Raw genomic sequence first — 14,077 nt, 5'->3', positions numbered from 1 at the left:
ATGGAATGTAGAATCCCAGATACTTGGGGCTGCCCAATATTTTCTTATTTAAACATGCATACATGAGGTAATTAATCTGCTGAAAGATTATATGGCTGCCAAACGATACAAGAAAACTATGCCCTTGCTTGAATTTCTCTTTTGCATTAGGCATTAGCTCCCTCTGGTGGTGTTTTGTTTAAGTCAGTCATGTGCAAGCATTTAAAACCAGAGAGCAGTCGTTTTCATGAAATTGTCACGTGCTGTGAAAAATAACTGAGGGAGGCAATAAATTTCTGATTATGTATTACATCTCATCAAGCAGAATAACAAAATCTTATGACAGCTAGAGATACAATGAAGTTTGTCTTCAAGAGATGGATGTTTAAGGCACAGAGGTCTAATGCAGGAAGGGTGCAGGAACGGGTGTCTAGAAAAGGGTCAAGCATAAATATTAAGATAAAGTCGAAATAAATTAAAAAAAAATAAAAAATTGTCCAGTAGCACCTTAGAGACCAACTAAGTTTGTTCTGGGTATAAGCTTTTGTGTGCATGTATCTGAAGAAGTGTGCATGCACACAAAAGCTTATACCCAGAACAAACTTAGTTGGTTTCTAAGATTCTACTGGACATTTTTTTAACTTTTTAATTCATTTTGACTGAGTCAGACCAACATGGCTACCTAACTGTATTAAGATAAAGAATACTGTATAGCAATGCACTTTCCTGGATGAACTCAGTTTAATAAAGCTGACCACATCATGAGTTAGCTTTTTCACCCTAGGAGCCCAGAGAATCTATATCCCCAGTCCCTGAAAATGTTTCTTTGCATGCTCATGCAATAACTAGCACTCCTTGGTACTTTTTGGTAATTCATCATGACTGGACAATCATTAGACAGACACTAACTGAAGGCACTCATCTTTGTTGAAGCTAAACTGCAATTGAACACATTTCAAATATTGCTTTTTCTTCTTTTTTTACCGTTTCAAATCTGTGAGATACTTGAGAAAGTCTGGCAATATCTTCAAGATCCAAATAGGACATGATGTACAAAAGCAATGGATCAGGAAGTCGCACTAGGAAATCGTAATTCCCCCGGCACATGTTGAAGATATGATCCAGAGTATCTCCTCCAAACACGATGGCTATTTGAACTGTGTTAAAAAACAAAAACCAAGATTTATACTATGTTCCAAAGGATCAGCCATTCTTCTAAATGTAATGCTAAATATAATATGTTTTACCATGCTAGAAACCATAAAGGTTAGGAAGTATGTATTAAACCGCACATCATAAAACCCACCAATTTTCAGTATGGAAAGAATACATTTGAAGTTGTTAGTTCCAACCTTGAAAAACTGAATTAAACTACTATCTGAGATTAATAGTAAACACCAAATGGGAATGTTTCAGTGTGGTGCAACCCTTCAAATCATCGTTGCATGGTAGGCTACTGGAATGATTTGAGCTGCTGAACTTACATGAGAATTAAAATACACATATTAGTGTATTTTATTCACTTAAATCTCACAGTTCAAGTTTGCTAATAAGTGAAGCTGCACAACTCAACCTGGCATCAATTTTATAGTTGAAAAGAATGGATAAGACAGTTTAATATCCATTAACCACACATTCTGGTCTTCCTCCTTAGACTGGAAATATGCTTCCTGTAAATTCCGAGAGTGAAAGACTGTATTTCAGGGCAAGTGCATTGAAATCCTGACTGGCTGTATTACAGAACAGATTATTGCAAGTGGTTACCAGATGAGTATGCAATTGCATTCATATTCAACACCAGTTTTGGGTAACTAGATGACACTGTAAACCTATAATGTATAAGAATTATTACTGTAATATGTAATAAAACAATTAAAATACTACTTGGCATTTTTATTCCACTGCATAGTCTCCAAGTGCTTCACAAACATTATCTCACATAGACAATCTATGTTCATCTTTGTACGTGAAAGGCAAGTTTTCCATTGTGTCCTGGAATGTAATAAACTGGAACCAAATTATACTTGCTACTGTGTACCGCTACAATTGTGCAAAAATGATAGCTTGCTTGCTTTTTTGATACAGCGATATTTCCCCTCAATAATAGATGGCAACAAGGACAAAGAGATGGAAGGGCTCTGAATTTCATTTGTTGGCACTAACTAATAAATGAAATCTTTAGTTGCTGATCTCTGTTCTCAAGTCATAGTCACCAGTGCAATTACTGGCAACAAATTCAGGACTCTCAAAAGAAAGCTGTCACAGGACAGCTACCTGCATAGACAACTGTAAAAAACAGGTAGACAAATACTACAAACAGCTATTAGCCATGAAACATCACGCTCAGTTAATCAGATTTTTCGATAATCATGATAAAAATATATAAACCCTAAGTATTACCATATAGTGGGCTTTGCAGGGGTATCTGGTTGTCTTTGTCAAGAGCTAGTGATCAATTAGATCAAAGGTAAGAGACCCTTTTTTGGCTGAGAGCCACCTATCTTTGGGTAATCTATTGGGAGCAGCATGCTGGCAAGAACTGGGGGCAGAGCCAGTGGTAGGCGGAATCAAAGTCCATATTGGGCAGGACTAAAATAAAAAATGGGTGCGGCGTCCCTCTGTCTCTCTTACCCACCCACCTTTTCCTGTTTTGTACTGTCTTTGCCAGCGCGGGGGCGGGGGCATTATTATTATACGATATAATACACAGAAACAGGGAATCGTTTGTAGACTGAAGGCCAATTTTCTCATTCCCAACACTGTTACACAGATACCATAAACCACGGTAAAGGTGAAGAAGGAAGCTGCTGCCCCAATGAAGTCTCCTTTGTTGTGTGGCAGCACCTGCAAAGTGGCAGCAGCAGGTTGTGGTGAGATCTCATGAGATCTTGCAGAGAACTCACAGAATGTGTGAGATCTCGCCGGAAGCTGCCACTGCTGCCGCTGGCACTTCTCTGCTGCTGGCAGAGGCAGCAGGGTGGGCCTTTGAGGGTGCATCCTCTTGGCATTCCACCACCCAAGGTGGCTGCCTCAGCCTCCCTCATGGATGGGCCAACCCATGCACACAAATTCACATGTACACACTTGTTGTTGTTTAGTCCTGTCCAACTCTTCGTGACCCCATGGACCAGAGCATGCCAGGCCCTCCTGTCCTCCACTGCCTCCCGCAGTTTGGTCAAACTCATGCTGGTAGCTTTGAGAACACTGTCCAACCATCTCGTCCTCTGTCGTCCCCTTCTCCTTGTGCCCTCAAGCTTTCCCAACATCAGGGTCTTTTCCAGGGAGTCTTCTCTTCTCATGAGGTGGCCAAAGTATTGCAGCCTCAGCTTCAGGATCTGTCCTTCCAGATCCTGGACTCTGGGCTGATTTCCTTCAGAATGGATAGGTTTGATCTTCTTGCAGTCCATAGGACTCTCAAGAGTCTCCTCCAGCACCACAATTCAAAAGCATCAATTCTTCGCCGATCAGACTTCTTTATGGTCCAGCTCTCACTTCCATACATCACTACTGGGAAAACCATAGCTTTAGCTATACAGGCCTTTGTTGGCAAGGTGATGTCTCTGCTTTTTAAGATGCTGTCTAGTACACACACAGCAATTATTTTTTGAAAAAAGCCTTCTATGGAGCCAAAAGCCTCCTATTGGACGGAAAAGCCCATGGGTTGAATCCAGCTAAGATAATATCCATTCAGATATCCAGCCCAGTTTGTGATTCAAGGATACAGTGCACCTCACAGAGTTTAATCCACCAGTAGCATATCTTTCTTATGCATAGGATTGTACTCTATGGTACAAAATTTGTTCATATGATCAATTTTTCCAAGATTATCTTTATTATAAATAGTTTAATCATCTGGTTGCTATCTTAAAGCTGCCATCATAAGATACCTGGATGAACAGCAATTTGTCAGGCTGAAGGTTCCCTTCTTCTGATGGAAGGACTCCTTCTGCTGAGGAGGAAGGATGCACCCCTTTTAAAATATATTTTGCACTAACTTACTGAAAACACACCAGTATATCAAATTAAAACCACAAACAAAACACACAGCTGCCTAAATGTTACTAGAATGCTGACGTGTAGAGAATCACAAATTTCCCAAGGCTTGTAGGCAGATTATCAAATGCAAAATCAAATTAAATAGCATGACAATGCCCTGAAACCAGGCATAAATTGGCAAGTGCATGACTGCTGCTGAACTTGGTTGCTTCTCTCTGTGTGATGTTTAAATGCTATTATGAGCATTTAAAAACCATTATCAGTTCCTGATTATTTAAAATGGTTTGTATCATAAGCTTTCTACTAACAGCTGGAAGTACCTACGTAGGATAATGACTGGCTTAATGTTTTACTGACAAAATTAATTTATTTTATTTTATCTTTCCTTGAGGAACAAACATTTTACAACAGCGCATTTGGGAACGTCTTCTTGCATTATAAGACACATAAAAACTATATCATGTATACCAACTACTGAGAAGCAAGTCAAATGTTAATTAATAACTTTAAAAACTAGAGATAAAATTAGCTAAATGGTTATGGAATGTTGTATATTCAGTACTTTGTGTCATAGAGTTGGAATAAAATCTTCATCTATCAACAGCTCATGTAAATACTATCTCCAGCTCCATTTATTAACCCTGTCATAACCTTGTTCACAAATCCATAAATTCCCTTCTCGGTTTCCACAGATATTTAGACATAAAGCTTCCTAAGCTGGGAGAGATTCAAAAGAAATAGAAAAAAGCAGGGCTGGTTAATTTTTTATTCAGAACCCTAATTCATGGCCGTGGCCTTCTGTCAACTGTACAACATGGACAAGGAGGTAATTCTATGGCAGGATCTGATGGGATGCAGTGAATTTCTGGCTGAGCTGGGAGCTTCCCACCACAGTTGGGTTCAGCCAAAAATATGCCAGTATAACTTGCCCATCCTGGATCAGCTGGGGCTCAGCCATCTGAGCCAAGGCCAGTGTAAATCCCCAAGAAGGGGTGGGGGCTTAAGCTGGATCCTAACTGTCAGCTCAGTCATGTGACTTGACAAAAAGGGTAGTTTAAGTCAAACTCTATACTGTAATCTTATTTTCCTTCTGACGGGCTACAGCTGGCTCACCTGGCCGTAGTCTTGCTCCTGAAAGGAGTTTGGTTCCGGTGTAAACTTACACCAGATTGATTTATGCCTGCTTCTTGAGCATACAATTGCTCCCTAAGGCACTGCTTGCAAGGAACGGTATTTTCTGAAGAGGCCTCCTGTCAGACTGGCTGCAGAAAAGCCTTCGGACCTCACTACTCCCTGTTGCCTTGTGCCTTCTGCTCTTTCCAGTCTAGTCTATTTCCTGGACTACTACTCCTGGTGGCTATACAGTGGTACCTCAGATTAAGTACTTAATTATTTCCGGAGGTCCGTTCTTAACCTGAAACTGTTCTTAACCTGAAGCATGACTTTAGCTAATGGGGCCTCCTGCTGCTGCTGCACGATTTCTGTTCTCATCCTGAAGCAAAGTTCTTAACCCAAGGTACTATTTCTGGGTTAGCGGAGTCTGTAACCGGAAGTGTATGTAACCTTAAGTGTATGTAACCCGAGGTACCATTGTATATCCATATCCCAATCCATTTTCTGAACCCATCATACATGTCTCAGTTCTGCTGGAGAAATCTTTTGGCAGTTGACTCCAGATAGATCCCCACAGAAGCCTCTCTGTCAAGCTGTGTGGAATGATCATGCTGACTATGATCATTTCTCCCTAAACTTTGTCTGGACTGAATTTCTGTTAGATTTTCTGCCTGTAGTTCATTACTGCAAGGAGGCAACACAGAAAAAAACATGTCTAATTATTTGCGGTTTCAAGATATATATTTTCAAGCTAAGGCCTGATTTGTCACAGGATAGTTGTGCTACAGATTCCTGAAACCAAACCAAGTCCCTGCTCTCTTCTGCTGCCTTCCAGAACCCAAATTCCTGCCTTGCTGTACAGGATGAGGCCACCTGCGTCATTGCTGCCTTTGGAACCTGCCCTAGCCTACACTTCCTACTTCTGGCTGGTGACCTGTGCCTGTCTTGGACTGCTCTACTGCCCTTAGCTTCCTCAGTTGGCAACCAATACTTCCACAGAGCCTGAAAGCTGATGGCTTTGGGAGTGGGGTCTTACCCCATTAGGCTCTAAAATACTCCTTCCCCACCAGTGAGTTTCTGTTGCCTGCTCATGACTTAATACACATCAAGCAAGACTACCCTAAAGCACAGGACACGGGGGAGTGGATTATGAGGCTGCCTTACACTGAACCAGACTGTCTTCAACACAGCACTGTCTATTCCAATCAGCAGCAGAAAGCCAAGGGCTCACATAAGAAGCCTGTTTTAGCCCTGCTACCTGATCCTTTCAGCTGAAGATGCCAGGATTTAAACCGGGAATCTTTTGCATGCAAAGCACACTCTCTAGTGCTCTAAGTGCTACCCGAAGAATTATTCTGTATGGCACAAATGCCCCAAAGGTTGGTCCATAATGATCTATTTATCCCAATTACTTGAATAGCTGTCAGATATTTAGTTATCTAAAACATTTATATGTTCGCCTTAACCAATGACTGCAACACAGTTTACAAAAATGAAAAGCAAATGGCAGGAATAAAGCGCAATTAATAGCGAAACAATTTAAAGTTAATAAAAATGTTTTAAAATGACTGAAATAATAATTGTTTTCCTGGTACTGAAAGAATATACAAGTTGATGCCAGGTATATCTCCCCAGGGAGGGAAGTCTGTAACTACCCTCTCCCTTGTAGATATAAGCCTCGCTTCTGTTGGAGGCGGTATTCGTAGGTCACTGTCTGATGACCTTAGTGTAAAAACAGGTGAAGTTCTATGTGCAGACTCACCACACATATGGTAGAACTATTCCAAAATTATTCATTACAGTGGAAGGGTAAATCTGATATGATTTTGAATATAATGCTGGATTGCAACACACAGTTAACTCCCTTAGTAGCGACTACTGGTTTTATCAGTAATTTTAACACTGAGGGTTAAAAATATAAAATTAAAAACAACACTAAACTCACTTTCCTAAACCAAAAGTATAGTGCTAACTTGAACACACATAACGTTCAAATGCAGTATACAAACTGGTCTGGTTCCTAAGTAACACTAAGCCATCATTTGCTGAACAAGTCGGGATTTGGCTCATATATGTTCAAACGACAACTTGTCTTGTGTGGTTTTTAGTTTGCTGCCCCACCCTCCTTTGCATATGAAAGAACAGGCTTGTAGCATGTTACTGGATCTATCTCTCTCACTAGAGGTCTGGGTGACATCAGTTGCTAGGATTGCTTTTTACCAGCTTCAGCTGGTAAGGTAATCAATGGCTGTTTCTGGATGGGGATAGCTTGATCACTGCCATCCACACACTTGTAACAACCGGATTGGATGACTGCAAAGTGCTCTATGTGAGCTTAATCTGGAAGCTACTAGTGCAGAATGTAGCAGCTCATCTGCTCACTGGGATAGAATATTGCCATCATGGTATGCTACTATTGACAGAATTGTACTGGCTGCCCATTCAAGGTTTTGGTATTGGATTGCAAACCCTATTTGGCTTGGGACCAGGAGACCATTTTGGCTGTGAGTCCTGGAAGACCTGCTCCTTGCCTTGCAAGCCTTTTTTCACCTGGTCAGAGAGGGTGGGGCCCTCACTGACTCCAGCTACAAAAGATGAGGCTGTTGAAGAGAGCAGATACCATCTTGGCTGTCTCTTAGTGCAGGCCAAGGTTATTGAGCCTGAGCTTCCACAACCGCCATCCACCATGAACTGCCATCCACCATTAGTGGCAGCAACAGCAGGTTTGTACTATGCTTATGATAATATGCTATTTTCTTGTTAATTATGCAATTTTAAATGTGCATTTTATATTTGACTTCTTTTAGTACCGTCTTCTTTTGAAATGTTGAAAATATTATTTTTGTTTCCTGTTAATTATGTTGCTTTGATTGTATACTTTATATTTGACTTTCTTTAGTAATGTTTTATTCTGGATTGTTTTATTCGGTGTTTTTGATATATTGAATGGGGAGTTGTAGTCACCGGCGTTTCCGAGGGGCACAAACCAATCACATGCTCTTCCTCTTTCTCCTTGTAATGGTCGATTCCAGGAAGTAGGTGTTGTCGAAGACAACTGCCAGTTTCCCAAGATCCCAGCGCCACCCACTCCAGGAAATACCCTAAATACACAGGCTGTTACCCCGCTAAGCCTTTGGTTCAGGATCATCGGATCAACAATGATGGGGAACATGGGTGCAACAGGGAATGCTTCCCAGCTCTTCTTAGTGTTTTTATCACTCCTGATTGGGCTCCCTGTTGTGGTAGCTATGGATACGGGCAATGCATCCTGATTCTGTTTCTCAGTTGCATTGGATTATGTTCCTGCCTGGGCTTATATGTAAGAAAAGGCAATGGAAAGCTATGATGGAAGAAAAAGATGTCTCTGTCAAGCGTAGCAACCTTGTTTGATGAGTTTCTGGCTGTTTCCAGTACTGGAGCACAACTCATCAAATCCTTATTGCCATGCCGTGTTCAGGAGTAAGGACTGTGCTGGACTGGAAGATTTTGGAGAATTGCGCCCCACACTCATAGGAAGACAAATATTTAATATTTCTTGGGGTTAAGATGCTGCCTTAAGTGGGGTGGGGGAGTCTTGTTTTGATTGAATAGGGAAAATTAACATGTTACACAAGCTTTGTTGAAGCACAATTATGGCTTTTTTTCTGGTATGCTTCCTTTTCTTAATTTCAAGGTGAAGGGTCACTGATAACTCAACCACATGATGGATGTAACTAAATCAATAAACTCTGCAAGTTGTATGGTTTAAATGGCAGCATGCAAGCTTCCTTAGTTTGTGTGCTTAATTCTTCAGGGCTTGAGGAGAAAGTCTGTCTGAATTTAGTCATACCCTGACTGAATCCAGTGTGAAAGAAAGAAAGAAAGAAAGAAAGAAAGAAAGGTGCTGTAAACCACTTTGAGATTTTTTCTTTAAAATATAAACCGGTACAGAAATGAAATGAGTAGACTTCCGGAGGCGGCGCAAAACCGTGATGGCGGACCTCTTCGAGCTCTGAAGAGGGGCACCGCAGAAAAGGGTTGCTCGCGACGGCGCAGCGGCAACCCATCAAGATAAACCACGGGCAGAGTGAGTCCGTGGCCGTGGGACCCGGCGGGCACCTGGAGCGACCCCGAAATCACGAAAGGAACCCCGTAAGGGGCTCCGGAGTGAAGGAGGGGGAGCGGTGCTGTGGGTTCATCGCTCTTTCTGCGGAGGCGAAGCCGCGCGGCTGTCACGGATGAGCGCTGACCTTTCTTCCAAGAAACATCGGGCTGAAACATCAAACCCGTGAGTAAGGACTTAAGACTTTACAAATTAAATCGGAAAATTTGGCTAAAAACGGGAGACGAGAAAGAGGAAGTCCGTCTTCCGACACTGCTTTCAAGATCAAAGCAGACGGTCTAAAGAGCGGAAAGCGCTGTGAACAGGGAAGCTTTGAAGCTTTAAATCGGGACTTTCGTGCACATTTGAATTTCACTTTTAAAGAATAAATACAGCATAAAATTGACCTGGAGCGGACACCCCAAGGGCAAGGGAAGACTCTAACCCCAAATTCCCGGGTGGCCGGGTAAAGTTGTTTAAACTGCGGAACTGTTGCAAGTTTCCAGATACTTTTGTAACTTTTGAGCTCATCTAGCTGAAGTGGATACAATTGCAGGCACCTTGCTGGAACTTTGTTATATGTTGAAAAGGGCTCTGCAGGACTTTCTTTTTTTAGCGTGCTGGAACTAATTTGCTTTTAAAATTGTTTTTAAAGTTGGAACAAAGAGACTTTAATTGTGGAAAGTTACCTTCTTCTTACTAAAACTTTGGTGGCACTCCCCCTAGAGGACATTGGGAATACAGAGGCCTGGGAAAGTTTTTTTTGTTTACCTTCTCTCAATAGACTGTTTTTAATTCTGGACTTGCCTTTCCCATGGGATTACAACACTTGACCTTGAACGTTGACTGATGAGTGGCACAGGAAAGACAAGAGCAGCCAAAGCTAAGGAAGCTAAGGAGAAAGAGAAAGCAAAAAAGCAAGCACAGCTTTTGCAAACAACTTTAACTCAGGGACGTAGATTATCAGTTCCAGCTGTGCTTGCGACACAAAAAGTAGAAACCGAAAAGCCTGAAAAATCTGAAGAGGAAGATATGGCAGCAGGAGGAGCGGAGGCAGTACTGAAACAAGTTTTGGAACAACTGTCAGCAATAAATCAAAAAATTGATAATCAATCAACAAAAATTGACCAAGCAACATCCTCGATTCAGAAATTGACAGATCAGGTTTCCCAACATACTCAAGCAATTGAAAAATTGCAAGGAGCAACAGAAGAGAATCGTAAACTGGCAGGGGAAGCCGTTCAAATTGCAACATCAGCTAAAAAAGAAGTCGAGGAAGTTAAAGCGGAAGTCAAGCCTCTTCATAAACAGATAGGGGACCAACAAACCTATCTCTCGTTGGTGGAATTGAAAAATCGCGAGACCAACCTTAGACTAAGGGCAGTCCCAGAAATTGAACAAGAAGATTTGAAAGGACTTTTGACAACAGAGTTTACAAAGTTCTGGGACTTAAAAGAAGAAATTGATTTTAAAATTGTATCGGCTTTTCGGTTGGGAAGATTAGTAAGAAAAGATAGATCCAGAGATTGCCTAATAGCTTTGAGATCAAGGGAGGAGAGAGACAAAATACTAGGCCTACACTTTAAAAACTCAATTGTGATACAAGAGAAAAGGGTGGAAATTTATCGAGATATTCCTAAACAGTTATTGGACTTGAGAGCCACCTACTCAGATTTGGCTAAGTTACTGAGACTCAACACAATTCCTTATAGGTGGGAGTTCCCACAAGGGCTATCATTCACTTACAAACAGAAGAAGGTTAAAATAAGATCACCAGAGGACTTACAAAAGTTCCAGCACGACCACGGAGAAGACCTCCAAAAAGAAGCAGCAGCTAATTGGCCTATACCCAACCCAGGTGGAGCAATACCTGCACCTTCGGAACCAGAAGAGAAAGAAGATACACCGCTCTAGGTGTAGCAGAATAGTTCAGGATGTCTCTGCGGCTACTCAGTTGGAATATAAATGGCGGAAATTCCCCGGAGAAAAGAAGGAAGTTATTTTACATATTGAAGAAAGAACAATTGGACATTATTTGCCTACAAGAAACCCATGTGACCAGGCTCCACAGGAAGGTTTTGGTAAATAAAAGATTAGGCCAAGAATTTATTTCGTCTGACAAAGTAAAGAAAAGAGGAGTGGTGATCTATGCTAAGGAGAGCCTGATACCTAAATTTCTATTTAAGGATGAACAAGGAAGAATTTTGGCAATTGAAATTCAAACCCAAGGAGAAAAAATATTGATATTAGGAATTTATGCCCCAAATGACGGGAAATCAGAATTTTTCAAGAAGCTGCATGAGACGTTGCTGGACTATCTGGACTATGCTAACATCATAATGATGGGAGATATGAATGGAGTGGTGTCTACACATATGGATAAGTCTTACAACCAAAACTTAACATCTGATGGCAGACTGCCCAAAACTTTTTTCGAACTGACTGACAATCTGGATTTGATCGACATATGGAGGACAAAGAACCCCCTAGGTAAAGAAGGAACTTTTTTTTCTGAGGCCCACCTGTCTTGGTCAAGGATCGACCAAATCTGGACCTCCAGGGGGCTGGCACCCAAGACTAAAAAGGTGGAAATCTGCCCAAAAACATGCTCCGACCACAATGCCTTGAAAATAGAACTTAGATTAACTCAACCCGGTTCCTTCAGATGGAGAATGAATGACACACTACTAAGAGATCAAGAGATTGTGAAAAAGGCCCAAAAAACATTAAAGGACTATTTTGAGATAAATCTGAATACTACAGTTGAAAAAAGAACGATCTGGGACGCAAGTAAAGCTGTTATGAGAGGGTTTCTGATACAACAGAATTCAATCAAGAAAAAACTCTGGAACGGAAAGAAGGACAAAATATTGGAGAAAATACACCAAGGAGAAAAAAAACTGAGAACCAAACCAAAGTCCAAGGAGGTGCTGAGAGAAATTAAATTCCACCAAGCAGAATACTCAAAATTGATCAATCAGGAGATTGAATGGAAAATAAAACAGATGAAGCAAAGATCTTTTGAATCAGCAAATAAATGTGGAAAGCTGCTAGCTTGGCAGCTGAAAAAAAGACAAAAGCTAAACACGATAACAAATCTAGAGATTGATGGAAGGACCGTACAGAAACCAGAAGAAATTAGGAGGTGCTTCCTCAGATACTTTAAAGAACTGTATGCACAGGGGCCCCAGAAAGAATCAGAGATAGATCAATTTTTAAAGATAAATGGACTATCAAAAATAACTCAAGATAAAAGATCAATCTTGAACTCTATAATAACCACACAGGAAATTGAAGGTGCCATTCAGAATATGCAACTAGGCAAATCTCCAGGCCCGGATGGACTTACCTCCAAATATTACAAGGTTCTGAAGGACTATTTGATACAACCTTTGTTGGAGGTATGTAACCAGATTATGGATGGGAAGAGGGCACCAGAAACGTGGAAAGAAGCCTTCATCACATTGATACCTAAGTCAGAATCTGAAAAGACTCAGCTTAAAAACTACCGTCCCATTTCACTCCTAAATGTGGATTACAAAATATTTGCAGACATTTTGGCAAATAGACTTAAAAAAGTCTTAAATGAAGTAATTCATAAAGACCAAGCTGGCTTTCTCCCTGGTAGACATTTATATGAGAACACTAGAAACATCATTGACATTTTAGAACTTTTGCAGACTAACAGGAACACAAGGGCGGTGTTAATCTTTATTGATGCGGAGAAAGCATTTGACAATATATCTTGGATGTTTATGAAGAAGAACTTGGAGGGGATGGGAGTGGGACGGGGGTTTGAGAATGGATTATATGCAATCTATTCAGAACAAAAAGCTAAATTAATAGTGAACAATGTGGTGACGGAGGAATTTAAAATTGAAAAAGGGACACGACAAGGGTGCCCTCTATCCCCTCTGTTATTTATTTCAGTCCTGGAGGTGCTATTGAATATGATCAGAGAGGACCGGTTGGTACAAGGGATAGAGGTCGGAGTGAAACAATATAAACTGAAAGCTTTTGCAGATGATCTAGTTTTGACACTGCAGGAGCCAGAATCCAGTACAAAAAGAGTTCTCGAACTTATATCTGAATTTGGTCGGGTGGCGGGATTTAGGTTGAATAAACAAAAAACTAAGGTTCTGACCAAAAATTTAACAATTACAGAAACAGAGGGGTTTCAGAGAGAAACAGAACTGAATGTGGTTAAAAAAGTGAAATACCTTGGGATCTATTTGTCCTCGAAGAATTTGAATTTATTTAAGGATAACTATGAGAAATGTTGGTTGGAAGTTAAAAAGGATTTAGAAATTTGGTCAAGATTGAAACTTTCCTTGTTGGGAAGAATTGCAGCTATAAAAATGAATGTGTTGCCGAAAATGTTATTTTTGTTTCAAACCTTACAGATCGTGGACAGAGTGGATTGCTTTGGAAAATGGCAGAAGGATATATCTAGATTTATCTGGCAGGGCAAAAAGCCCCGAATAAAGTTTAAAATATTAACAGATTCGAAAGAAAGAGGGGGGTTTGCCCTGCCGGACTTGAGGTTGTATTATGAAGCTGCAGCCTTCTGCTGGCTGAAAGATTGGTTTTTGTTGGAAAACACCGATGTCCTAGATCTGGAAGGTTTTAATAATGCTTTTGGATGGCACGCATACCTATGGTACGACAAGGTTAAAGTACATAAATTGTTTAAAAGCCACATTGTCAGAAAAGCAATTTTTGCAGTCTGGATGAAATATAAAGACTTACTAGAGAGTAAAACTCCGAGGTGGCTATCACCAGTGGAGGCCAAGGCCCGAAAAAGACCCAATATGGAGGCCTATTGGCCGAAATATTGGGAATTGACTGAAAAAATTGGAGACAATTGGAAGTTGCAGAGCCAGGATAAACTAAAAAATAAGGTGCGAG

General features: G+C 40.8%; 1 protein-coding gene across 2 annotated transcripts in view; it reads right to left on the bottom strand.

Moving 5' to 3' along the window:
* The window catches only part of FBXO36 (F-box protein 36), a 34,769-nt gene that overhangs the window by 2,631 nt on the left and 18,061 nt on the right, over nt 1–14,077 (bottom strand). For both annotated transcript variants that reach the window (XM_053390135.1, XM_053390136.1), the window contains one exon: nt 964–1,136. In XM_053390135.1, the coding sequence (XP_053246110.1) occupies nt 964–1,136 (173 nt within the window). The remainder of the gene's footprint in view (nt 1–963; nt 1,137–14,077) is intronic.

Source organism: Podarcis raffonei, chromosome 5 (genome assembly GCF_027172205.1).
Source record: "Podarcis raffonei isolate rPodRaf1 chromosome 5, rPodRaf1.pri, whole genome shotgun sequence".
Classification (NCBI taxonomy): Eukaryota; Metazoa; Chordata; class Lepidosauria; order Squamata; family Lacertidae; genus Podarcis; species Podarcis raffonei.
Note: the sequence above shows the minus strand (reverse complement) of the source record. Positions and strands in the feature narration are given on the sequence as shown.